Source organism: Balaenoptera musculus, chromosome 1, assembly GCF_009873245.2.
Source record: "Balaenoptera musculus isolate JJ_BM4_2016_0621 chromosome 1, mBalMus1.pri.v3, whole genome shotgun sequence".
NCBI lineage: Eukaryota > Metazoa > Chordata > Mammalia > Artiodactyla > Balaenopteridae > Balaenoptera > Balaenoptera musculus.
The window spans coordinates 109,796,771-109,822,721 of record NC_045785.1 but is presented as its reverse complement, the minus strand read 5'-3'; the positions used below and the strand labels follow the sequence as shown (position 1 = coordinate 109,822,721).

Genomic DNA, 25,951 nt, shown 5'->3' with positions numbered 1-25,951 from the left:
GATAGGATGACTATTTACAGTCATCAGAGTAAGGGAGTTTTGTTTGTTTTTCCAGCTTCCCTCTTTAGTTCTTAATACAGATAGAATCGTGGGTTTTGGCTCAAGACTCCCGTGTCAAAGCTACTCTTTCCTCAGCTTGCGAGAAGTGGGTGGAGGCTTCTTTCACGCACTGCTTTAAAAATAAATGTAGCAAGGATGAGAAAATTGAATGAGCTGCTTCAGTTCAACAAGCCTATCACCATGTTTTAGGTACTTTGTAAGTTCTGGTTGTTAGGAGATACTGGAGTGATAGATCCTTGCCCCCATGGAGCTCACTTTGTGTTTTGAAATGCATATCAGATAGTTGTTAGCAACTGTTTAATACAAATGTCAGGAAACTTCAAAGTTAGCTTTTTCTGAAAAGCGTTGTCTAGCCATATTTCTCAACCTTGAAATGACCCACGTGTCTCCTCTTTACCTGGTTTCCCCAGGAGCTATGCTCTTAAGTTTTAGTCTCCTCTTCACATTCAATTTGCAGTAATAAAATCAAACATAAGCTAGCATTTGGTACTATACAGTTATTCCCATTTCCATCATATTTCCCACTTTTATTTTTCTTAAGAGAAACTTAACAATATGAAAGGATATGTAAATTGTAAACAAAACTATACTTGGTTAATATTAATCAAGTAGATTTTCTGTGAGACATCAGCTGATAACAAAATTAGCACAGACTTCATTTGTAATATTGGAAGAGGTGTTAGTAAAATTTAGGTTTTGGTTCAAATAGAAGTCACCTGATAAATTCATCCTTGTCACGGACATTCATCTTCCTGCCACCCACACTCCCTCCACCACCAAATCATCAATATTCTATCTCAAATGCTACCATCTACTCAAATGAGAAACCTGGTAGCCAGCTCCTTGGCTCACTCTCTAACCTTTCCATAAATCAATTGCTGGGTCTTGTGTGTTCTACCTTTGAAAACTCTCTGAACCGTCTGTCTCCTTCTTTCCATCTCTATTACTGACACCTGGACTAGCCTCTGAATTGGTCTCCCTACACGTGCTGTTGCTGCCTTCAGTTCATTCTCACTACAGACATAGCCATTAATCAAGAATTACAAGCAATGCATGTGTTATGAAGGGATGGTTGGTGTACTATGGAAACCAGTAGCAATGAAATCCAACTCAGTATAGCGGGTCATACTAGGGTCATTCTATCCTCTCTCTGAGATGGAGAGAAAAACATTTTGAGGTGTTCCAGGGACCCTTTGGAAAACCTCAAAGTTAGCTAGAGGTCAAATGAACTTTCTTTAGAATTTGATCTTTGCGAAGTTTGTCAGAAATATCAAAAAGTTTTAAAACACTTGGTCAAGTAGGATCATAGGTCACCGTGGAACAATACTTATTCACTGAATCAAAGTGACAAAGATCTCAAAGGCAAATACGGAAATGTATTTCCATTCCTCATACCTTCTTTTTCCTGAAAACACTCCTCTTTCCTTGTATACTGAAATGTTTCGCTTATTCTAGTAGCTTAAATTACGTATATTAATTAGAAATCTCAGCTCTTAAATCCCTAATTTTTAATGAAAACTAAGAAGTAAGCAATTATTAACTCTTTTACATTAGCATTCTGTAGATTAGCAAGCTTATAAATAATATTTATGGTTTCTAGAAAACACGTGCTTTTTTTATAGTAAGTGTCTTAGTGTGGCACCAAACATATTAAATAGTTTCAAATATCTGTAGTTTCTTTGTAAAAGGAAGTCTGTGTTCCGTGACTAATGCTTCAGTATCTCATTTTATTTGGGAGTTATCTATTCAGTAGACTTCCATCATTTAACTTAATTTAGCAAAACTCTAAAGTTTCAAATTATCAAAATCTAGAGAGTATTTTAAATAGACATTCCCAAACATAATTATTCCTAAAGAGTTTACCTAAAGTTCTTATCGCATTTACCTCTATTTTATTTACTTAAAAGTTTCATCATATCAAGTTATTTTCTTGCCAGCAAACTTTGCAACAGATATAATAAGGTCTTGTTTGATTTCCAGTAAACCTAGGTACAATAAATGTATTATACTTAATGTTGATGATTCTAAAGGTATATATTGTTAATTAAACCAACAAGCTTAAGCTAACTTTAATACCTGACATTAATTCAATACTGAATATTTCCCAGATTGTTACCGGAAAACTGGGTTCACCTCTTGGTGGCTGTCAAGCCAAAAAACACAACCAAGCCAAAGATCGGGAGAAGGAAGGATTTATTTCTTGCAGCAAGTAAGGAGAACACTGAGGATCTTTTCTAAAGCAGTGTCTCCCCAAATAGCAAAATTGGGGAAGTTTTAAGTAAGGGTACATGCATATTCATGAAGGGGTTTGGGTGGTTGAGAGTCCAAGCTTTAGCTGATTGATGTCAGGAGGGTCAGAAAAAGTCAACATCATCATCATCATCAACCAGATCATCCCTTGGTGCCAGTTGATCTGGTTGTTCAGTGCTTCAGGCTAATCTTTACCACTGAAACAGAACCAGGAGTCTTTACAACTGATATATTATCTTTGCCATCATTACTTCTCTTGCCTGATAAGTCATTGTTTCTGCATTCTTTTGTTCCCTTAAAATCATTAATTACTGAGACCTGTTCAATGACAAGCATTGTGGCCAGGCTTGGATCACATAATGACTTGGGCCAAAAATGGCTTCTCTACTGTCAAGAAAACCATGCCCAGGGACCTCTTACCCTATCTGCTTACAAGATCATGTGAATCCGAAATTCCTTCCGGCCAGTTTCTTTTATATTTCTAAGTATTTATATAAGTGCTTAATTTTCTTTAAGCCAGTTAAATAGAGTTCTTGTACAAATTAATTTTGGCAATACAACACATCTACAACACACATAGACACATAGAAAGAGACACCCCATAGTTTTCATTCCAAAATTTCAACCATGAATCAGGGACAAAAATATTAAACCCATCAGTAACAAGCTGTTGGATTCAAATCGGGTTTCTGGCACATGGAACAAATCAAAGTCACCTGTTTAGATGGCTAAACCTTTTTACTAATACTTATGGAGACACACTTAAGATTTTGTCATTGACAAGTCAAGTGCCAAATTACCTACACCCTTCCTGAAACTTGAATTTTATCTTTTTTTTTTTAAATTGAAGTATAGTTGATTTACAATGTTGTGTTAGTTTCTGGTGTACTGCAAAGTGATTCAGCTATACATATGTACACATATTCTTTTTTCATATTTTCCATTATGGTTTATTACAGGATATTGAATATAGTTCCCTGTGCTATACAGTAGGACCTTGTTTATCTATTTTACATATAGTAGCTTGTATCTGCTAATCCCAAACTCCCAATTTATACTTCCACTACCTGCTTTCCCCTTTTGTAACCATAAGTTTGTTTTCGAAGTCTGAGTCTGTTTCTGTTTTGTAAATAAGCTCATTTGTGTCATATTTTAGATTCCACATATAAGTGATATTGTATGGTATTTGTCTTTCTCTTTCTGACTTACTTTACTTAGTATGATGATCTCTAGGTCCATCTATGTTGCTGCAAATAGCATTATTTCATTATTTTTTATGGCTGAGTAGTATTCCATTGTATATATGTACCACATCTTCATCCACTCATCTGTCGATGAACATTTAGGTTGTTTCTGTGTCTTGGCTATTGTGAATAGTGCTGCCTGTATCTTTTTGAAGTATGGTTTTCTCCTGATATATGTCCAGGAGTGGGATTGCTGGGTCATATAGTAGTTCTGTTTTTAGTTTTTTAGAAACCCCCATACTGTTCTCCATAGTGGTTATACCAATTAACATTTCCAGCAGCAGTATAGGAGGGTTCCCTTTTCTCCACACCCTCTCCAGCATTTATTGTTTGTAGACTTTTTGATGATAGCCATTCTGACCAGTGTGAGGTGATACTTCATTGTAGTTTTGATTTGCATTTCTCTAATAATTAACAATGTTGAGCATCTTTTCATGTGCCTTTTGGCCATCTGTATGTCTTTGGAGAAATGCCTATTTAGATCTTCTGCCCACTTTTTGATTGGGTTGTTTGTTTTTTTGATATTGAGCTGCATGAGCTGTTTGTAGTATAGTCTGAAGTCAGGGATCCTGATTCCTCCAGCTCCTTTTTCTTTCTTAGGATTGCTTTGGCTATTCGGGGTCTTTTGTGTTTCCATACAAATTTAAAATATTTTTGCTCTAGTGAAAAATGCCGTGGGTAATTTGATAGGGATTGCATTGAATCTGTAGATTGCTTTAGGTAGTATAGTCATTTTGACAATATTGATTTTTCCAATCCAAGAACATGGTATATTTTTCCATCTGGGTCATGTTTGATTTCTTTCATCAGCATCTGATAGTTTTCAGACTACAGGTCTTTTGCCTCCTTAGGTTTATTCCTAAGTATTTTATTCTTTTTGATGTGATGGTAAATGGGATTGTTTCCTCAATTTCTCTTTCTGATCTTTCATTACTAGTATATAGAAATGCAAGAGATTTCTGTGTATTAATTTTGTATCCTGCAACTTTACTGAATTCATTGATGAGCTCTAGTAGTTTTTGGGTAGCATCTTTAGGATTTTCTATGTATAGTATCATGGCATCTGCAAACAGTGACAGTTTTACTTCTTTTCCAATTTGGATTTCTCTTTTTTTTTTTTAATGTTTATTTATTTATTTATTTTTTACTTATTTTTGGCTGCGTTGGGTCTTCATTGCTGCATACGGGCTTTCTCTAGTTGAGGCGAGCGGGGGCTACTCTGCACTGTGGTGCGCAGGCTTCTCATTGCGGTGGCGTATCTTGTTGCAGAGCACAGGCTCTGGGCTCGTGGGCTTCAGTAGTTGTGGCACACGGGCTCAGTAGTTGTGGCTTTCGGGCTCTAGAGCACAGGCTCAGTAGTTGTGGTGCATGGGCTTAGTTGCTCCACGGCATGTGGGGTCCTCCTGGACAAGGGATCAAACCCGTGTCCCCTGCATTGGCAGTGGGTTCTTAACCACTGCGCCACCAGGGAAGTCCCAAATTTGGATTTCTTTTATTTCTTTTTCTTCTCTGATTGCCATGGCTAGGACTTCCAGAACTATGTTGAATAAAAGTGGCAAGAACGGACATCCCTTGTCTTGTTCCTGATCTTAGAGGAAATGCTTTCAGCTTTTCACCATTTAGTACGATGTTAGCTGTGGGTTTGTCACATATGGCCTTTATTATGTTGAGGTAGTTTCCCTCTATGCCCAGTTTCTGGAGAGTTTTTATCATAAATGGGTGTTTAATTTTATCAGAAGCTTTTTGTGCTTTTTTTGAGATGATCATATGTTGGTTTTTTTTTTTAACATCTTTACTGGAGTATAATTGCTTTGCAATGGTGTTAGTTTCTGCTTTATAACAAAGTGAATCAGCTATACATATACATATATCCCCATATGTCCTCCCTCTTGGGTCTCCCTCCCATCCTCCCCATCCCACCCCTCTAGGTGGATCATATGGTTTTTAGTCTTCAATTTGTTAATGTGGTGTATCACACTGATCAGTTTGCAGATATTGAAAAATCCTTGCATCCCTGGAATAAATCCCACTTGATCATGGTGTATGGTCCTTTTAATGTGTTGTTGGATTCAGTTTGCTAGTATTTTGTTGAGGATTTTTGCATCTATGTTCATCAGTGATACTGGTCTGTCATTTTCTTTTTTTGTGGTATCTATGTCTGGCTTTGGTATCAGGGTGATGGTGGCCTCATAGAATGAGTTTGGAGTGTTCCTTCCTCTGCATTTTTTGGAATAGTTTCAGAAGGATAGGTGTTAACTCTACTTTAAATGTTTGATAGAATTTGCCTGTGAAGCCATGTGGTCCTGGACTTTGTTCATTGGAAGTTTTTAAATTACTGATTCAATTTCAGTACTGGTAGTTGGTCTGTTCATATTTTCTATTTCTTCCTGGTTCATTCTTGGAAGACTATACCTTTCTAAGAATTTGTCCATTTCTTCTAGGTTGTCCGTTTATTGGCATATGATTGCTTGTAGTAGTCTCTTTTGATCCTTTGTATTTCTGTGGTGTCAGTTGTAACTTTTTTCATTTCTAATTTTATTGATTTGAGCGCTCTCCCTTTTTTTCTTGATGAGTCTGGCTAAAGGTGTATCAATTTTGTTTATCTTTTCGAAGAACCAGCTTTTAGTTTCTTTGATCTTTTCTGCTGTTCATCTCTCTTTCATTTATTTCTGCCCTGATTTTCATGATTTCTTTCCTTCTACTAACTTTGGGTTTTGTTTGTTCTTCTTTCTCTAGTTGCTAGGTGTAAGGTTAGGTTGTTCGAGATTTTTCTTGTTTCCTGAGGTAGGATTGTATTGCTATAAACTTCTGTCTTAGAACTGCTCTTGCTGTGTCCCATAGATTTTGGAGCATTGTGTTTTCATTTTCATTTGTCTCTAGGTATTTTTTGATTACCTCTTTGACTTCTTCAGTGATCCATTGGTTGTTTAGTAACATATTGTTTAGCCTCCACTTGTTTGTTATTTACAGTTTTTTTTCTTGTAGCTGATTTCTAATCTCATAGTGTTGTGATTGTTGTGGTTGGAAAAGATGCTTGATTTGATTTCAGTTTTCTTAAATTTACTGGGGCTTGCTTTGTGGCCCAGTATGTGATCTATCCTGGAGAATGTTCCATGTACACTTGAGAAGAATGTGTATTCTGCTGCTTTCAGATGGAATGTTCTATAAATATCAATTAAGTCCATCTGATCTAATGTATCGTTTAAGGCCTGTGTTTCCTTATTGATTTTCTGTCTGGATGATCTGTCTATTGATATAAGTGGGTTGTTAAAGTCCCCTACTATTATAGTATTACTGTCAATTTCTCCTTTTATGGCTCTTAGCATTTGCTTCATATATTGAGGGGCTCTTATGTTGGGTGCATATATATTTACAATTGTTATATCTTCTCCTTGGATTGATCCCTTGATCATTATGTACTGTCCTTCTTTGTCTCTTGTAAGTCTTTATTTTAAAGTCTATTTTGTCTGATATGCATATTGGCTACTCCAGCTTTCTTTTGATTTCCATTTGCATGGAATACCCTTTTTCATCCCCTCACTTTCAGTCTGTACATGTCCCAAGATCTGAAGTGGGTCTGTTGTAGACAGCACATATACGGGTCTTTTGTTTGTATCCATTCAGCCAGTCTATGTCTTTTGGTTGGAGCATTTCATCCATTTACATTTAAAGTAGTTATTGATATGTTTGTTCTTATTGCCATTTTGTTAATTGTTTTGGATTTGTTTTTGTAGGTCTTTTTTCTTTCTTTCCTCTTTTGTTCTCCTCTCTTGTAATTTGATGACTTATCGTTAGTGTTGTGTTTGGATTGCTTTCTTTTGTGTGTATGTGTGTGTGTGTCTATTGTAGATTATTGGTTTGTGGTTACCATAAGATTTTGATATAGCAGTCTACATATATATACAAGATTGTTTTAAGTTGCTGGTCTGTTAATTTCAAATGCATTTCCAACATCCTGCTTTTGTGCTTTCCTCTTCTCACGATTGCTGGTTTTGGTATCATATTTGTGTGTGGATGATTTCCTACCTTTACTGTATGTTTGCCTTTACCAGTGAGCTTTCCCATTCATAATTTTCTTGTTTCTAGTTGTGGCCTTTTCTTTTCCACCTAGAGAAGTTCCTTTAGCATTTATTGTAAAGCTGGTTTGGTGGTGCTGAATTCTTTTAGCTTTTGCTTGTCTGTAAAGCTTCTGATTTCTCCAAATCTGAAAAGAGCCTTGCTGGGTGGAGTATTCTTGGTTGTAGGTTTTTCCTTTCATCACATTAAATATATCGTGCCACTCCCTTCTGGCCTGCAAGGTTTCTGCTGAAAAATCAGCTGATAACCTTATGGGGATTCCCTTGTATGTTATGTGTTGCTTTTCTCTTGTTGGTTTTAATATTTTCTCTTTGTCTTTAATTTTTGTCAGTCTGGTTACTGTGTGTCTTGGTGTGTTCCTCCTTGGGTTTATCCTATATGGGACTCTCTATGCTTCCTGGACTTGTGTGTTTCCTTTCCCATGTTAGGGAAGTTTTTGGTTATTATCTCTTCAAATATTTTCTCAGGCCCTCTCTCTCTTTTTTCTCCTTCTGGGACCCCTGTAATGTCAATGTTGGTGCATTTAACGTTGTCCCAGAGGTCTCTTAGACTGTCCTCATTTCTTTTCACTTTTTTTCTTGTTTCTGTTCTGTGGCAGTGATTTCCACCAGTCTGTCTTCCAGCTCACTTATTCATTCTTCTGCCTCATTTATTCTGCTATTGATTCCTTCTAGTGTATTTTTCATTTCAGTTATTGTTCATCTCTGTTTGTTCTTTAAATTTTCTAGCTCTTTGTTAAACGTTTTATGTATCTTCTTGGTCTCTGCCTCCATTCTTTTTCCAAGATTGTGGATCATCTTTACTATCATTACTCTCTTTTGTCTAACTTTCTGTGTTTGTGGCCTCCATTCCTCAGGCTGCAGGATTATAGCTCCTCTTGCTTCTGGTGTCCATCCCCTGGTGGGTGAGGTTGGTCCAGGGGCTTGTGCAGGCTTCCTGGTGGGAGGGACTGGTGCCTGCCCACTGGTGGGGGGAGCTGGGTCTTGTCCCTCTGGTGGGCAGGGCCATGTCAAGGAGTGTGTTTAGAGGTGGCTGTGGGATCAGGACGACTTCAGGCAGCCTATCTGCTGATGGGTGGGTCTGTGCTCCCATCCTGTTAGTTGTTTGGCCTGAGGTGTCCTAGCACTGGAGCCTGCAGGCTATTGGATGGGGCCAGGTTTCAATGCCAAAATGGTGACCTCTGGGAGAGTTCACAATGATGAATATTCACTGGGGCTTCTGCCAACAGTGTCCTTGCCCCCACAGTCAGCCACAGCCAACCTCTGCCTCCCCAGGAGACCCTCCAAGACCCACAGGTAGGTCTGTCCCAGGCTCCTATGGAGTCACTGCTTTGCCCTGGGTCCCAGTGCATGTGAAACCTTGTGTGTGCCCTCCAAGAGTGTTGTCTCTGTTTCCCCCAGTCCTGTGGAGCTCCTGCAGTCAAGCCCCACTGATGTAGCCAAATGCACTAGGGGCTCCTCCTCTTGATGCCAGACCCCCAGGCTGGGGAGCCTGACATGGGGCTCAGAACTCTCACTCCTGTGGGAGAACCTCTGCGATATAATTATTTTCCAGTTTGTGGGTTGCCCACCTGGTGGGTATGGGATTTGATTATATCGCGAAAGCATCCCTTCTACCATCTCCCTGTGGCTGCTTCTTTGTCTTTGGATGTAGAATATCTTTTTGGTAGGTTTGAATCTTTTTTGTAGATGGTTGTTCAGCGGTTAGTTGTGATTTTGGTGTTCTTGTGAGATGAGGTAAGCTCAAGTCCCTTTGCTCCACCATCTTGTCTCCCCAACACCCTTTAGACTTTTTAATGATGGCCATTCTGCACAGTGTGAGGTAGTACATCATTGCAGTTTTGATTTGCGTGAAATTTGTGTTTTAAAAAGATGGTCCGGGGAATTCCCTGGCGGTCTGCTCTTCCATTGCGGGGGACCCCATTCGATCCCTGGTCAGGGAACTAAGATCCCACAAGCCACAGCAGCACGGCCAAAATAAGAAGAAAAAAAAAAAAGATGGTCCAGGATAAGAGTTCCTGGAGAAGATCAAATAGAATATTTGCATCTCAAAGGCATAGGAGGAGAAAGGCAAGTTCCTCCTAGGAGGACTTTGTTCCTTAAAGGCTAGATTTTTGTTTTTCAATACTTACAAGCCTCGGGACTTCCCTGGTGGTGCAGTGGTTAAGAATCCACCTGCCAGTGCAGGGGACACAGGTTCGAGCCCTGGTCCGGGAAGATCCAATATGCCGCGGAGCAACTAAGTCTGTGTGCCACAGCTACTGAGCCTGCGCTCTAGAGCCTGTGAGCCACAACTACTGAAGCCCGCAAGCCACAACTACTGAAGCTCACGCGCCTAGAGCCTGTGCTCCTCAACAAGAGAAGCCACCGCAATGAGAAGCCCGTGCACCGCAACGAAGAGTAGCCCCCACTTGCTGCAACTAGAGAAAGCCCACGTGCAGCAATGAAGACCCAATGCAGTCAAAAATAAATAAATAAATAATTAATTAATTTAAAAAAATACTTACAAGCCTCTTAATAGGTGAGGTTGGGGAGTGGTGAAAGGTTTGGTGGGTTTTGTATTGTTTCTGGAGCCACATCTCTGGTCCTGTAAAGAGTAGAATTTTAAAACAAAGACAGTTGTTTTTAATTCCTCAAAGAATTGGGTGGCCACCTCAGTGAAAGGACTGACATACCCATTCACCTCTGTTGGAATTTTACGTTCCCTCATTTAGCTTAGGGGACAAGGACCCCCCCCCAGTAAAATTCCTATCAGGCTCTGAATATCAGCTATGGTCAGTTTAGTCAGACCGGTGGCCTCCCATCTTGGTAATCCATTTACAAACACTTTTGAGGATCCTTCGTGGGTTTAAGAAATTCTTTAACTATGGCCTACAGCCTCAGATGGTCCCATTTCTTTTTTTTTTTTTTTTTTTTTTAATAGATTGAGAAACTGATTGGAAATTGAATGCAAACTAAGACCACTTGACTGTTACTGAAATGAATAGCCCAGTTTGCTTTTTTTTTTTTAAAGAAATTCACGTTCTTTTATTTACTTACTTATGACTGTGTTGAGTCTTCGTTTCTGTGTGAGGGCTTTCTCTAGTTGCGGCAAGTGGGGACCACTCTTCATCACGGTGCGCGGGCCTCTCACCATCGCGGCCTCTCTTGTTGCGGAGCACAGGCTCCAGACGCGCAGGCTCAGTAATTGTGGCTCACGGGCCCAGTTGCTCCGTGGCATGTGGGATCTTCCCAGACCAGGGCTCGAACCCGTGTCCCCTGCATTGGCAGGCAGATTCTCAACCACTGCGCCACCAGGGAAGCCCCCATTTCTTTTTCTTTTCCTTTTTTTTTTTTTTTATTGAAGTATAGTTGATTTACAGTGTTGTGCCTATCTTTACTGTACAGCAAAGTGACTCAGTTTTACACATATATTCTTTTTTTAATATTCTTTTCCATTATGGTTTATCCCAGGAGATATTGTTTATCCATTCTAAATGTAATAGTTTGCATCTACCAGCCCCAAATTCCCAGCCCATCCCTTTCCCTCCCTCTCTCCCCCGGCTTTGGCAACCGTGAGTCTGAGCTCTATGTCTGTGAGTTTGTTTCTGTTTTGTAGATAGGTTCATTTGTGCCATATTTTAGATTCCACATATAAGTGATATCATATGGTATTTGTCTTTGTGTTTCTTTTTTTTTTTTTTTTTTTTAACATGGATGACCACAACAAAAGCAGCAATGATTGCAATTACCAAACATGAAACACACTCAAACTATGTCATAATATTGACATTCAGTCCAGTAATCCTCCACTGTGACAGCTCCTTTACTTTGCAGTGAAAATTGATTTGTATATTCTTTGCCTCTGAGTCCTTGTGGGATTTTTTTTTTTAATTCAAACAAAGTCACAAAAATTATACTCATCCTCATCAGTTCACTCAGTCCCATGTAATTAATTTTTTTTTCCATCTTGATCTTTTGTTAGCACTTTTATGAGTTCATCAGTTTTTCATTAGAGTTCTGAAAATGCTTATTCATTCAGTTCAGCACTACAGTCACTTACCAGAAACCTGTACTTGTCAGAGTCTTTTCCATGAATTTCTTGAAGATGAAACCCTTTTATAGGAACGTATTTGCAAAAGCATCAGAGTACACCCAGAACTGTCTGTAAATGACAAAAGACTTAAAAATGACCACAGTTAAAGATTTGATGAAAGTTCATAATAATGCAGTTGACAAGAAAATTAGTTATTTCTGAGATATACATTTTAAACAAATAACTAGGATTATGACTTATAACATTATACCAGAACATATAAGATTTTTAGAAATTTCACTTAATGTCTGAAACATTTATATTAACATATTTCCATACAAATAACCCAATGAAAGTTTAGTATTAGTTGTTTTGTTTGTTTGTTTTTTTATACTTCAGGTTCTTATTAGTCATCAATTCTATACACATCAGTGTATACATGTCAATCCCAATCGCCCAATTCAGCACACCACCATCCCCACCCCACCGCAGTTTTCCCCCCTTGGTGTCCATATGTCTGTTCTCTACATCTGTGTCTCAACTTCTGCCCTGAAAACTGGCTCATCTGTACCATTTTTCTAGGTTCCACATACATGCATTAATATACGATATTTGTTTTTCTCTCTCTGACTTACTTCACTCTGTATTACAGTCTCTAGATCCATCCACGTCTCAACAAATGACTCAATTTCGTTCCTTTTTATGGCTGAGTAATATTCCATTGTATATATGTACCACAACTTCTTTATCCATTCGTCTGCTGATGGGCATTTAGGTTGCTTCCATGACCTGGCTATTGTAAATAGTGCTGCGATGAACATTCGGGTGCATGTGTCTTTTTGAATTATGGTTTTCTCTGGGTATATGCCCAGTAGTGGGATTGCTGGGTCATATGGTAATTCTATTTTTAGCTTTTTAAGGAAGCTCCATACTGTTCTCCATAGTGGCTGTATCAATTTACATTCCCACCAACAGTGCAAGAGGGTTCCGTTTTCTCCACACCCTCTCTAGCATTTGTTGTTTGTAGATTTTCTGATGATGCCCATTCGAACTGGTGTGAGGTGATACCTCATTGTTGTTTTGATTTGCATTTCTCTAATAATTAGTGGTGTTGAGCATCGTTTCATGTGCTTCGTGGCCGTCTGTATGTCTTCTTTGGAGAAATGTCTATTTAGGTCTTCTGCCCATTTCTGGATTGGGGTGTTTGTTTCTTTAATATTGAGCTGAATGAGCTGTTTATATATTTTGGAGATTAATCCTTTGTCCGTTGATTCATTTGCAAATATTTTCTCCCATTGTGAGGGTTGTCTTTTCGTCTTGTTTATGGTTTCCTTTGCTGTGCAAAAGCTTTGAAGTTTCATTAGGTCCCATTTGTTTATTTTTGTTTTTATTTCCGTTACTCTAGGAGGTGGATCAAAAAAGAGCTTGCTGTGATTTATGTCAAAGAGTGTTCTTCCTATGTTTTCCTCTAAGAGTTTTATAGTGCCCAGTCTTACATTTAGGTCTCTAATCCATTTTGAGTTTATTTTTGTGTATGGTGTTAGGGAGTATTCTAATTTCATTCTTTTACATGTAGCTGTCCAGTTTTCCCAGCACCACTTATTGAAGAGACTGTCTTTTCTCCATTGTATATCTTTGCCTCCTTTGTCATAGATTAGTTGACCATAGGTGCGTGGGTTTATCTCTGGGCTTTCTATCCTGTTCCATTGATCTATGTTTCTGTTTTTGTGCCAGTACCATATTGTCTTGATTACTGTAGCTTTGTAGTATAGTCTGAAGTCAGGGAGTCTGATTCCTCCAGCTCCATTTTTTTCCCTCAAGACTGCTTTGGCTATTCAGAGTCTTTTGTGTCTCCATACAAATTTTAAGATGATTTGTTCTAGCTCCGTAAAAAATGCCATTGGTAATTTGATAGGGATTGCATTGAATCTGTAGATTGCTTTGGGTAGTATAGTCATTTTCACAATGTTGATTCTTCCAACCCAAGAACATGGTATATCTCTCCATCTGTTGGTATCATCTTTAATTTCTTTCATCAGTGTCTTATAGTTTTCTGCATACAGTTCTTTTGTCTCCCTAGGTAGGTTTATTCCTAGGTATTTTATTCTTTTTGTTGCAATGGTAAATGGGAGTGTTTCCATAATTTTTCTTTCAGATTTTTCATCATTAGTGTATAGGAATGCAAGAGATTTCTGTGCATTAATTTTGTATCCTGCAACTTTACCATATTCATTAATTAGCTCTAGCAGTTTTCTGGTGGCAGTTTTAGGATTCTCTATGTATAGTATCATGTCATCTGCAAACAGTGACAGTTTTACTTCTTCTTTTCCAATTTGTATTCCTTTTATTTCTTTTTCTTCTCTGATTGCCGTGGTTAGGACTTCCAAAACTATGTTGAATAATAATGGTGAGAGTGGACATCCTTGTCTCGTTCCTGATCTTGGTGGAAATGCTTTCAGTTTTTCACCATTGAGAATGATGTTTGCTGTGGGTTTGTCATATGTGGCCTTTATTATGTTGAGGTAGGTTCCCTCTATGCCCACTTTCTGGAGAGTTTTTATCATAAATGGGTGTTGAATATTGTCAAAAGCTTTTTCTGCATCTATTGAGATGATCATATGGTTTTTATTCTTCAATTTGTTAATATGGTGTATCACATTGATTGATTTGCGTATATTGAAGAATCCTTGCATCCCTGGGATAAATCCCACTTGATCCTGGTGTATGATCCTTTTAATGTGTTGTTGGATTCTGTTTGCTAGTATTTTGTTGAGGATTTTTGCAACTATATTCATGAGTGATATTGGTCTGTAATTTTCTTTTTTTGTAGTGTCTTTGTCTGGTTTTGGTATCAGGGTGATGGCCTCATAGAATGAGTTTGGGAGTGTTCCTTCCTCTGCAATTTTTTGGAAGAGTTTGAGAAGGATAGATGTTAGCTCTTCTCTAAATGTTTGATAGAATTCACCTGTGAAGCCATCTGGTCCTGGACCTTTGTTTGTTGGAAGATTTTTAATCACAGTTTCAATTTCATTACTTGTGATTGGTCTGTTCATATTTTCTATTTCTTCCTGATTCAGTCTGGGAAGGTTATACCTTTCTAAGAATTTGTCGATTTCTTCCAGGTTGTCCATTTTATTGGCATAAAGTTGCTTGTAGTAGTCTCTTAGGATGCTTTGTATTTCTGCGGTGTCTGTTGTAACTTCTCCTTTTTCATTTCTGATTTTATTGATTTGAGTCCTCTCCCTCTTTTTCTTGATGAGTCTGGCTAACGGCTTATCAATTTTGTTTATCTTCTCAAAGAACCAGCTTTTAGTTTTATTGATCTTTGCTATTGTTTTCTTTGTTTCTATTTCATTTCTTTCTGCTCTGATCTTTATGATTTCTTTCCTTCTGCTAACTTTGGGTTTTGTTTGTTCTTCTTTCTCTAGTTTCTTTAGGTGTAAGGTTAGATTGTTTACTTGAGATTTTTCTTGTTTCTTGAGGTAGGCTTGTATAGCTATAAACTTCCCTCTTAGAACTGCTTTTGCTGCATCCCACAGGTTTTGGGTCGTCGTGTTTTCATTGTCATTTGTCTCTAGGTATTTTTTGATTTCCTCTTTGATTTCTTCAGTGATCTCTTGGTTGTTTAGTAACGTATTGTTTAGCCTCCATGTGCTTGTGTTTTTTACGTTTTTTCCCCTGTAATTCATTTCTAATCTCATAGCGTTGTGGTCAGAAAAGATGCTTGATATGATTTCAGTTTTCTTAAATTTACTGAGGCTTTATTTGTGACCCAAGATGTGATCTATCCTGGAGAATGTTCCGTGCGCACTTGAGAAGAAAGTGTAATTTGCTGTTTTTGGATGGAATGTCCTATATATATCAATTAAATCTATCTGGTCTATTGTGTCATTTAAAGCTTCTGTTTCCTTATTTATTTTCATTTTGGATGATCTGTCCATTGGTGTAAGTGAGGTGTTAAAGTCCCCCACTATTATCGTGTTACTGTCAATTTCCTCTTTTATAGCTGTTAGCAGTTGCCTTATGTATTGAGGTGCTCCTATGTTGGGTGCATATATATTTATAATTGTTATATCTTCTTCTTGGATTGATCCCTTGATCATTATGTAGTGTCCTTCCTTGTCTCTTGTAACATTCTTTATTTTAAAGTCTATTTTATCTGATATGAGTATAGCTACTCCAGCTTTCTTTTGATTTCCATTTGCATGGAATATCTTTTTCCATCCCCTCACTTTCAGTCTGTATGTGTCCCTAGGTCTAAAGTGGGTCTCTTGTAGACAGCATATGTATGGGTCTTGTTTTTGTATCCATTCAGCAAGCTTGTGTCTTTTGGTTGGAGCATTTAATCCATTCACGTTTAAGGCAATTATCGATATGTATGTTCCTATGACCATTTTCTTAATTGTTTTGGGTTTGTTTTTGTAGGTCCTTTTCTTCTCTCGTGTTTCCCACTTAGAGAAGTTCCTTTAGTATTTGTTTTAGAGCTGGTTTGGTGGTGCTGAATTCTCTTAGCTTTTGCTTGTCTGTAAAGCTTTTGATTTCTCCATCAAATCTAAATGAGATCCTTGCCGGGTAGAGTAATCTTGGTTGTAGGTTCTTCCCTTTCATCACTTTAAGTATATCATGCCACTCCCGTCTGGCTTGTAGAGTTTCTGCTGAGAAATCAGCTGTTAACCTTATGGGAGTTCCCTTGTATGTTATTTGTCGTTTTTCCCTTGCTGCTTTAAATAATTTTTCTTTGTCTTTAATTTTTGCCACTTTGATTACTATGTGTCTTGGCGTGTTTCTCCTTGCGTTTATCCTGTATGGGACTCTGCACTTCCTGGACTTGGGTGGCTATTTCCTTTCCCATGTTAGGGAAGTTTTCGACTATAATCTCTTCAAATATTTTCTCTGGTCCTTTCTCTCTCTCTTCTCCTTCTGGGACCCCTATAATGCGAATGTTGTTGCGTTTAATGTTGTCCCAGAGGTCTCTTAGGCTGTCTTCATTTCTTTTCATTCTTTTTTCTTTAGTCTGTTCCGCAGCAGTGAATTCCACCATTCTGTCTTCCAGGTCACTTATCCGTTCTTCTGCCTCAGTTATTCTGCTATTGATTCCTTCTAGTGTAGTTTTCATTTCAGTTATTGTATTGGTCATCTCTGTTTGTTTGTTCTTTAATTCTTCTAGGTCTTTGTTAATCATTTCTTGCATCTTCTCAGTCTTTGCCTCCATTCTTATTCCGAGGTCCTGGATCATCTTCACTATCATTATTCTGAATTCTTTTTCTGGAAGGTTGCCTATCTCCATTTTATTTAGTTGTTTTCCTGGGGTTTTTTCTTGTTCCTTCATCTGGTATATAGCCCTCTGCCTTTTCATCTTGTCTATCTTTCTGTAAATGTGGTTTTTGGTCCACAGGCTGCAGGATTGTAGTTTTTCTTGCTTCTGCTGTCTGCCCTCTGGTGGTTGAGGCTATCTAAGAGGCTTGATGGGAGGCTCTGGTGGTGGGTAGAGCTGACTGTTGCTGTGGTGGTCAGAGCTCCGTAAAACTTTAATCCACTTGACTGTTGATGGGTGGGGCTGGGTTCCCTCCCTGTTGGTTGTTTTGCCTGAGGCAACCCAACACTGGAGCCTACCTGGGCTCTTTGGTGGGGCTAATGGCAGACTCTGGGAGGGCTCACGCCAAGGAGCACTTCCCAGAACCTCCGCTGCCAGTGTCCTTGTCCCCACGGTGAAACAGAGCCACCCCCGCCTCTGCAGGAGACCCCCCAACACCAGCAGGTAGGTCTGGTTCAGTCTCCCCCAGGGTCACTGCTCCTTCTCCTGGGTCCCGATGCGCACCAAGAGTGGGGTCTCTGTTTCCCCCAGTCCTGTCGAAGTCCTGCAATCAATTCCCACTAGGCTTCAAAGTCTGATTCTCTAGGAATTCCTCCTCCCATTGCCGGACCCCCAGGTTGGGAAGCCTGACGTGGGGCTCAGAACCTTCACTCCAGTGGGTGGACTTCTGTGGTATAAGTATTCGCCATTCTGTGAGTCACCCACCCAGCAGTTATGGGATTTGATTTTACTCTGATTGCGCCCCTCCTACCATCTCACTGTGGCTTCTCCTCTGTCCTTGGACGTGGGGTATCCTCCTTGGTGAAGACCAGTGTCTTCCTGTCGATGATTGTACAGCAGCCAGTTGTGATTCTGGTGCTCTCGCAAGAGGGAGTGAGAGCACGTCCTTCTACTCCGCCATCTTGGTTAATCCCCCCCTGTCTTTGTGTTTCTGACTTACTTCACTTAGTATGATAATCTCTCGGTCTGTCCATGTTGCTGCAGATGGCATTATTTCGTTCTTTTTTATGGCTGAGTAGTATTCCATTGTATATATGTACCGTATCTTCTTTATCCATTCATCTGTGGATGGACATTTAGGTTATTTCCATGTCTTGGCTATTGTGAATAGTGCTGCTATGAACATAGGGATGCATGTATCTTTTTGAATTATAGTTTTGTCTGGGTACATGCCCAGGAGTGGGATTGCTGGATCATATGGTAATTCTATTTTTAGTTTTCTGAGGAACCTCCATACTGTTTTCCATAGTGGCTGCACCAACTTACATTCCTCAAGTGGTCCCATTTCTAAAGGTAACCATTTAATAGTGTCTTCAGAGTAGAAAGGCAATTCAGATAGAGGATCACTAGAATGAGTACTCAAAGGAGGATAGAGGGGAGCAGTAGTTAAAGTTTTAGGTACCATTAATCTTTCATTAGCCTTCTACAACAATTCTTTCAATGAGGCTATTTTGAAATTTTGGAGCTTTTTTGGGCTTCTTTATATCACTTAAAATGGGTACAATAGTTTAAGATGAGAGCTCTCTAAAATTTTAACAATTTGGAAGTTTTTCCAATTCAGAGGATCCAAAGCTTCAAAAAGCTAGCCCTATACAAATATTTCTCCCTGCTAACCTAATTTGTAAAAGAGAAACTCTTACCACTGTTTCCAGTAGACCCTGCAGGCAGACATCCAGGAGACTGCCAGCTTTAACTGCATGCAAAAAAATCAGTTTTGGAATGCAAAAAGAGAACCCAATCTTGGCCATTTCAGGGTGGGGTTTCCTCTAATTTCCAATTAAGTACTTGCAAGCATACATAAACCCAGCTGGTGTTCCCATAGGTGGCTGTCTGTCTCCACAGGAGCTGTTTGGCCTTTGAGGCACGATTTCCCATTATTAATTTGGTAGCCTAATTCAGATATGAGATATGATCTGAACAGCGTTATGGGGACCGTGTGGTGGATCAAATGTGTGCTGCTTCTGAGTCTAGCTCCCCAAGAATGTTACGCTTTATGGTTGGGCAGGTACTTCTGCCAGTGGGGAGGTTTGGTCAATGCATGGTGCAGATACACAATGCACAGTAGAGAGAGGAGGCCAAAGGGCAGAGAAAATTTTTTATGTTTAAATTATCCTTGACTTGCCTTAGGATATGAAATTTTATTTCATCACATGTGATTTATTAAAGTGAAAAACAGAATGGTTGTAAGTGTATTGATGGGCTAGGGAGTAAGACTATGAAGGCGGAAGTGACATGTGTCAGAGCGAGGATACTTAAGAGGGTACATCCTGTTCCCCTCGTAAGGGTAGGTTTAGAATGTAAGGCTGTGAAGATGGTAGGCAGAGATTAGATTATAAAGAACCTTCATGCCACTGAGCTTACATGTAGGCAGGAGAGTTGCTGAAGAATAAGAGGATGTGTATTCATTCAACAAATTATTATTGAACAAATATTTATTGAGTGGCTACTGTGTGCTAAGTACTGAGGAACAAAACAAAACAAAAAAATTCCTGCCTTTGGGGAGTTAACTTTCTAATGGGGAGACAATCAAAGTGAACACCTTCCAGGTTATTATAATGACTGACTTTTAATCATAGTGAAATGGAAAACTTTGGAAGGATTTGAGCAGATGAATAGCACTATTTGACTTACTCCAGCTGTTGTGTTGGGAATAAACTGGACAATGGCAAAAGCAGGGACGTAATTAAGAAGCAGTTGCAATAATCTAGACAAGAGATAATGGTGGTTTAGAGCAGATGGAGAGGTTAAAAAGTGGTTAGATTCTGGATAATTTGAAGGTAGAACAAATAGGATTTGCTGACAGGATGGATGTGCTGTTTGAGGGGAAGAAGAGTAAGATTTTTAGCCTAAGGAGCTGAAAGAATGGAGTTGCCATTAACTGAGATGGCAAAGACTACAGGAAGAGGGTGAGATCAGGAGCTAGGTGTTGCACCTGTTAAGTTTGAGATGCCTATTAAACATCAAATGGAGACATCTCATAGGCAGTTGGATATACAGACCTGGAGTTCATGGGAATGGTCCTAACTAGATCTGTGAATTTGGGGATTAAATCAGCATATAGATAAGGTTTAAAGCCAAGACTGACTGAGACTTGATGAAATCCCCAGAGAAGTGAGGTAGAACAAAGAGGGCAAAGGACAGAGCCCTGGGGCACTCCAGTGTTTAGAGGTTAGAAAAAGGAGCAGGAACCAGCAAAGTAGACTGATGGAGCAGCCAGAAAGGGAGAAGGAAAACCAGGAAAGAGTGATGTGAAGCCAAGGGAAGAAAGTGTCAGAGAAGAGGGAGTCACCAGCTGTGCCAGACCCTGGGAGGGGTGGGGGTAAAGGGAGGACTGAGAATTGATCATTGGATTCAGCAAGTCCAAGTCACTGGTGACCTTGACAAGAGCAGTAAGAGTGGATTCAAGAAGAGAAATCGAACACAGAAGTATTGACACTCTTTGAGTTTTCTTGTAAAAGGAAGGGAAAAATGAGTAGTATTTAGAGGAGTAAGTGGAATTGAGAAAGGATTTTCTTTAAGAAAGGAGAAATAATAACATGTTTGTCTGCTGATAGAAAGATTCAGTAGAGCAGAAAACATTAATGATGCAGGATAAGGAAGGAGAGCAACATTTATATGGAGCAGAGATAGTTCATCAATGGCCACAGGAAAGAAGATAGAATATTTAGGCACAGATGGAGGTAGGTGGGTCAGTTTGGAAGTTTGTTAATACTTTCTCTGAATGCTTTACTTTCTTAGTGAAATAGGAAGCAAAGACATCAGTTGAGAGGGAGGATGGAGAAGGAAGCACTAGAGGTTTGAGAAGAGGCGGTATGAAATAATTGGGAGGGTGAGAAAGTACATGGAATAAAGGAATAGAGTGAGGGACATACTGAAATATGCTAGGCAGGACTTCCCTGGCGGCGCAGTGGTTAAGAACCTGCCTGACAATGCAGGGGACACGGGTTCGAGCCCTGGTCCGGGAGGATCCGACATGCCGTGGAGCACCAGGCCCCGTGCGCCACAACTGCTGAGCCTGCACTCTAGAGCCCGCGCACCACAACTACTGAGCCTGCGTGCCACAACTACTGAAGCCCGTGTGCCACAACTACTGAAGCCCATGTGCCACAACTACTGAAGCCTTCGCGCCTAGAGCCCGTGCTCCGCAACAGGAGAGGCCACCTCAGAAGCCCGCACACCGCAACGAGGAGTGGCCCCCGCTCGCTGCAACTAGAGAGAGCCCATGTGCAGCAACGAAGACCCAACACAGCCAAAAATAAATTAATTAAATAAATAAATTTTAAAAATATATATGCTAGGCAGCAAAATGAAGATACAGTGTCAGAGAGAGACTAATAGCAAGAAGGCCATTGCAGTGGTCTAAATGAGATTTGATGAGCTTCTGAATCAATTCAGGTACAATATTGGGGTCATTAGCGTATAGGTAGTAGTTCAAGCTTCAAGTATGGATAAAATTGCCCAAAGAGAGCAGACTGACAATAGCAATGGATAGAGACCACTGGAAGACAAGCTCAAAACTCAGAACTCCTCTAGGTAAACAGGAAAAACCATGGGAAATAGGGCACAGAGGTAAGATTAGTTAAGGCTTATATGTGCCATCCAGGTTGATTACCTGGGAAGTTGTAGTTTTGATGAAGGAACAGGAGAGAACCCCATTTCACTGTCAGATGAGGAGTAAGTAGAAATACGGAGTACAGATAGTAAATAGACCACACTTCCAAGAAAGAAAAGTAGAAGTAGCAAAGCCTAAAACTAGGCCTGGAAAGCCATTCCTTTGGCAGAGTCAACAGCTTCTGGAAAGACCAGGAGGTATAGAAGTGCACATATAAGGAATTTTAAATAGTTTGATATGAAAACTAAATTTTTTAAAATATTTGATTCATTTAATTTTTTGTTCCTTTGTCTTTTAAAACTGATCAGTATATAGTTCTCTTTGGGGGAATTGGGGAGGGAGAAGTAACCTTCTATTTAGTTGTATGTATATGTGTCCCTTAGCTAACTTTTTAAAAAAAAATACCGAGACTTTCACATGAAGTAGACTTTGAGACTGCTCAAGCTCTTGAAATTGGAAATTAGGCAGTAATATTCTTCTTAATATTGTAATGTGTTCCCATTCTCTACCTGTCATAAAAGTTGTATGAAAGCTCCTTTTCCTTCATTTGCTTATTTTAGGAAGCAGCAGAAAATGTCCACTGAACGGACTTCTTGGACAAGTTTGTCCACTATTCAGAAAATAGCACTGGGCCTCGGGATCCCAGCCAGTGCAGTGGTTGCCTATATCCTATACCGCAGATATAGGGAAAGCAGAGGTATGTGAATCCATGGCTGTACATATGGAAATGTTTAAACTATGTTCTGGCCTTGTTAAATTGAAATGAAAACTTCCGTTCCAGACTGGGTATCATTTGTTGGGATGTAATTGGCTTTCTCTGAGGGATCTTTTTTTTTTTTTAATCAATTCATTTATTTTTTATTTTTGGCTGCATTGGGTCTTCGTTGCTGCGCGCGGGCTTTCTCTAGTTGCGGCGAGCGGGGGCTACTCTTCGTTGTGGTGCACGGGCTTCTCATTGCAGTGGCTTCTCTTGTTGCAGAGCACGGGCTCTAGGTGCATGGGCTCCAGTAGTTGTGGCTCGCGGGCTCTAGAGCTCAGGCTCAGTAGTTGTGACACATGGGCTTAGTTGCTCCGCAGCGTGTGGGATCTTCCCGGACCAGGGCTCAAACCTGTGTCCCCTGCATTGGCAGGTGGATTCTTAACCACTGCACCACCAGGGAAGTCCCTGTGAGGGATCTTTGAAACAAAGTTTTTTATTTTCTATGTTAATGTGAAGCTAGTCTGTGAAATAAAGAACTCATTTTATAATTCTTTTGATCTCTTCCCTCAGCAACACCAACACTACAATGGGTTCTTTCTTTCTCCTTTTTTTATACCCATACACTTGTTTATATTTTCCTTCTATTGTTAGAAGGCTAACTGTCCGGTCCAGTTTCCCCACAGGTTGGACCTAGGGAGTAGGACCTAGAGAAATGATTTACGTACAAACAAGAGAAATTCTGAGCCTAGTGGGCTCCTCAGGCAACTTCTAGCCTTCATTCTTCTCCAGGAGTCGTGTCTTGGGAGAAGTAGTTTGCCCAGAATCCATCACCCCTTCCTTGCAGAACCAAATGACTTTTCCCATTTTAGCATATGAAAACAGTAGCCCAGAGAGAATGCCCATCTTCTGGTCTTTCAGGACCTTTTAATTCCCACTCAGATGCTACTTCTCCTTCTCTTTGTGGTTGAGAGCCTCAGTTTATCTCTTGCATCCACATCTCTTTGATAGCTAGATTCAGGGGAGGGCAGGTAGTAGCTTTGGGTATTATCTAAGTGTGATCTGATGATCTGTGCAGAAGAGCGGCTGACATTTGTTGGGGAGGATGACATCGAGATAGAGATGCGAGTCCCCCAGGAGGCTGTGAAGCTCATCATTGGCCGGCAAGGAGCCAATATTAAGCAGGTAACTGTGTGAGCAGGCTTTCCCAGGGATTGATTCTGTTTTCCCTCCTCTGCCCCCATTCCATAAAACCCACTCACACTTATGTATATTTTAAACAGAAAAAATACAGGAACTTTTTAGCTAACTGCTATTTTCCCTCTAGAGATGAGTACTTCTCCCTAGAGAATGGGTGACTTAACTTGAAATGGGGATTTTTAATTGGATGATTTTCAGCCTGGTATAGCTTGAATCATTCCTTTCTACTATGGAATTATGAACTCTCATTAATTGACAGTAACTAATTGCTCCCTGATTCTTTTTACCATCTCCTGTTGTTCAGTTGGAATGTCAATAAAATAAAATAATTGATTCTCTAATCCAAATTAGGGGGAAAGAGTGTTCTAAACACAGAGAAACTGTTTTGGATTAACTGCTATTTGGGGTTACCTTTGTCTCTAATCTCCTTCCATAAGTACACGTAATTGAGGACTGCTTATAGCACCCTGATTTCACTGACTACTGTGTCCAGTTCCATCTACCTCCAGGGTTAGGTTTAGAGTATCCTTGGCTGACCCAGATGAGAGCTTGTCCAGCGTGTGCTACCACATATCCTTTTCTCTGCAGCTACGAAAACAGACAGGTGCTCGGATCGATGTGGACACAGAGGATGTAGGAGATGAGCGGGTGCTGCTTATCAGTGGTTTTCCTGTTCAGGTGTGCAAGGCCAAAGCAGCAATTCATCAGATCCTGACTGAGAGTACCCCAGTGTCTGAGCAGCTCTCAGTTCCCCAGAGATCTGTGGGCAGAATCATAGGTACCACTGGACAGCTTCCTCTGCTGTTTCCTTTTTTGTTTACCTTTGCCTTTCTTTCACACCTTCCCAAGGGTTTCTCCTGGCCTACTTCCGCTTCACCTTGCTGAGAAAAAAAGGCAGGGACGTTGAGACCAGAGCTTTACTTTTTTACAGAAGTAAAAGCAGTGGTAAAGCAAAACTCATTACCTCAAGAAGTTGTATGATCTGAACCTTACAAATAGGTTCCAGAAGGGTTCAGGTAAATGTATTTACCTCCGATTTTTAAAGGGAAGCTAAGGATGCTCATTTTATCCCAAGTCTTTCAAGACAGTGCTCTAGAAAGCACCTATTATGCCTTCCCCGGAGCATTCCTTACGCTGCTGGTAGAGGCAGAGAAATGTCCTGTCCCTGGTCCAGTGTTTCACGCACTGTGTAGGGTATCTTCTAATGAAGTGGGGATGTAAAGTATGCCGAGTGGCCAAAAAATGCAAGTGACATGACCACATTAACCTAGCCAATGTGTAGAATTTAAATAAAATGGATAGAGCAAATAATCCAGTATTCCCCTTAGTATAATACAGATTTCGGTAGCTCCTGCTTTCCATTCACTATCTTCCATTCTGTTTAGTTTGAAAATGAGAACTGACTCTCCCCTCCTAGTATGTACAAAACAGTGGTGTCTCTAGTAGTTAAGGTTAGCGAGGAGGGAAGGACAGGTTTTTATGTATTATGCAATGCAGGGAGAGGCGGCGAGACAATTCGTTCTATCTGTAAGGCCTCGGGAGCCAAAGTAACCTGTGACAAAGAATCAGAGGGGACATTGCTACTATCAAGACTTATAAAAATCTCAGGAACACAGAAGGAGGTGGCAGCAGCTAAGGCAAGTAGCTGATAGATTTGAATTGTATCTAAGAGTGAGAAGAACACTTTACTCCATCCCAGGTCAATATCTGGCCATGTAGATATCATCCCTTGTCTTATTTTCCACAGCATTTGATACTGGAGAAAGTTTTAGAAGATGAAGAACTTAGGAAGAGAATTGCTCATTCTGCAGAAACCAGAGTCCCACGGAAGCAGCCAATCAGCGTAAGAAGAGAGGAAGTGACAGAGCCAGCTGGGGCTGGAGAGCCAGCTTTATGGAAAAACACTGGCACTAGCTTGGAGCAGGCTGCACCTCTGGCAGTTCCTCCCCACAAAGGAGGTGGCGACACGTCTGTTGCAGGACCAGAAAAGCGTTCCTGCAAGAAACCTAATGATGACAACTTTCAGAAGTTTGGAGCCCAGACCAGTCCAGAGACATCCATGTTTGAAAGTAAGTAAGAAAGAGGGAACCCATGAGCCATATGGAAGATAGAAAAAGTGGCTTAGATAACCCAAAATAGGAAACAGTAAAAAAAAAAAATGTCTATTTTCTCGACTACACTTACAAGTCTTTAATCACAGATAGGACTTTCTGGCAATATTTTACTTGGGATTAGTACTAAACACAAATACTTTTTTTCTGAATACAAACCAGCTAATAATTATAGAAAACAATATAGAAATATGCTAGTTCACAGGAAACTAGTCTGTGAGTAATACATCAAATAATTGAATTACATGGTATTCTTTCTCCAAACCTATTTATTTAAATAAGTAAAATACTGAGTGCAGTTTTTTTCCTGAATCATTACTGTTTTAAAAAATCGACACCATTCAAGAAGAATAAAAACGCTGTGGGCTTTTT

General features: G+C 39.9%; 1 protein-coding gene across 2 annotated transcripts in view; it reads left to right on the top strand.

Annotated features, from left to right (window-relative positions):
• Positions 1-25,951, top strand: part of TDRKH (tudor and KH domain containing) — a 29,527-nt gene that overhangs the window by 359 nt on the left and 3,217 nt on the right. For both annotated transcript variants that reach the window (XM_036841476.1, XM_036841466.1), the window contains exons 2-6: positions 22,132-22,268; positions 23,347-23,453; positions 24,057-24,246; positions 24,966-25,105; positions 25,216-25,537. In XM_036841476.1, coding sequence (XP_036697371.1) covers positions 22,145-22,268; positions 23,347-23,453; positions 24,057-24,246; positions 24,966-25,105; positions 25,216-25,537 — 883 coding nt within the window. In that variant the 5' untranslated portion in view covers positions 22,132-22,144. The remainder of the gene's footprint in view (positions 1-22,131; positions 22,269-23,346; positions 23,454-24,056; positions 24,247-24,965; positions 25,106-25,215; positions 25,538-25,951) is intronic.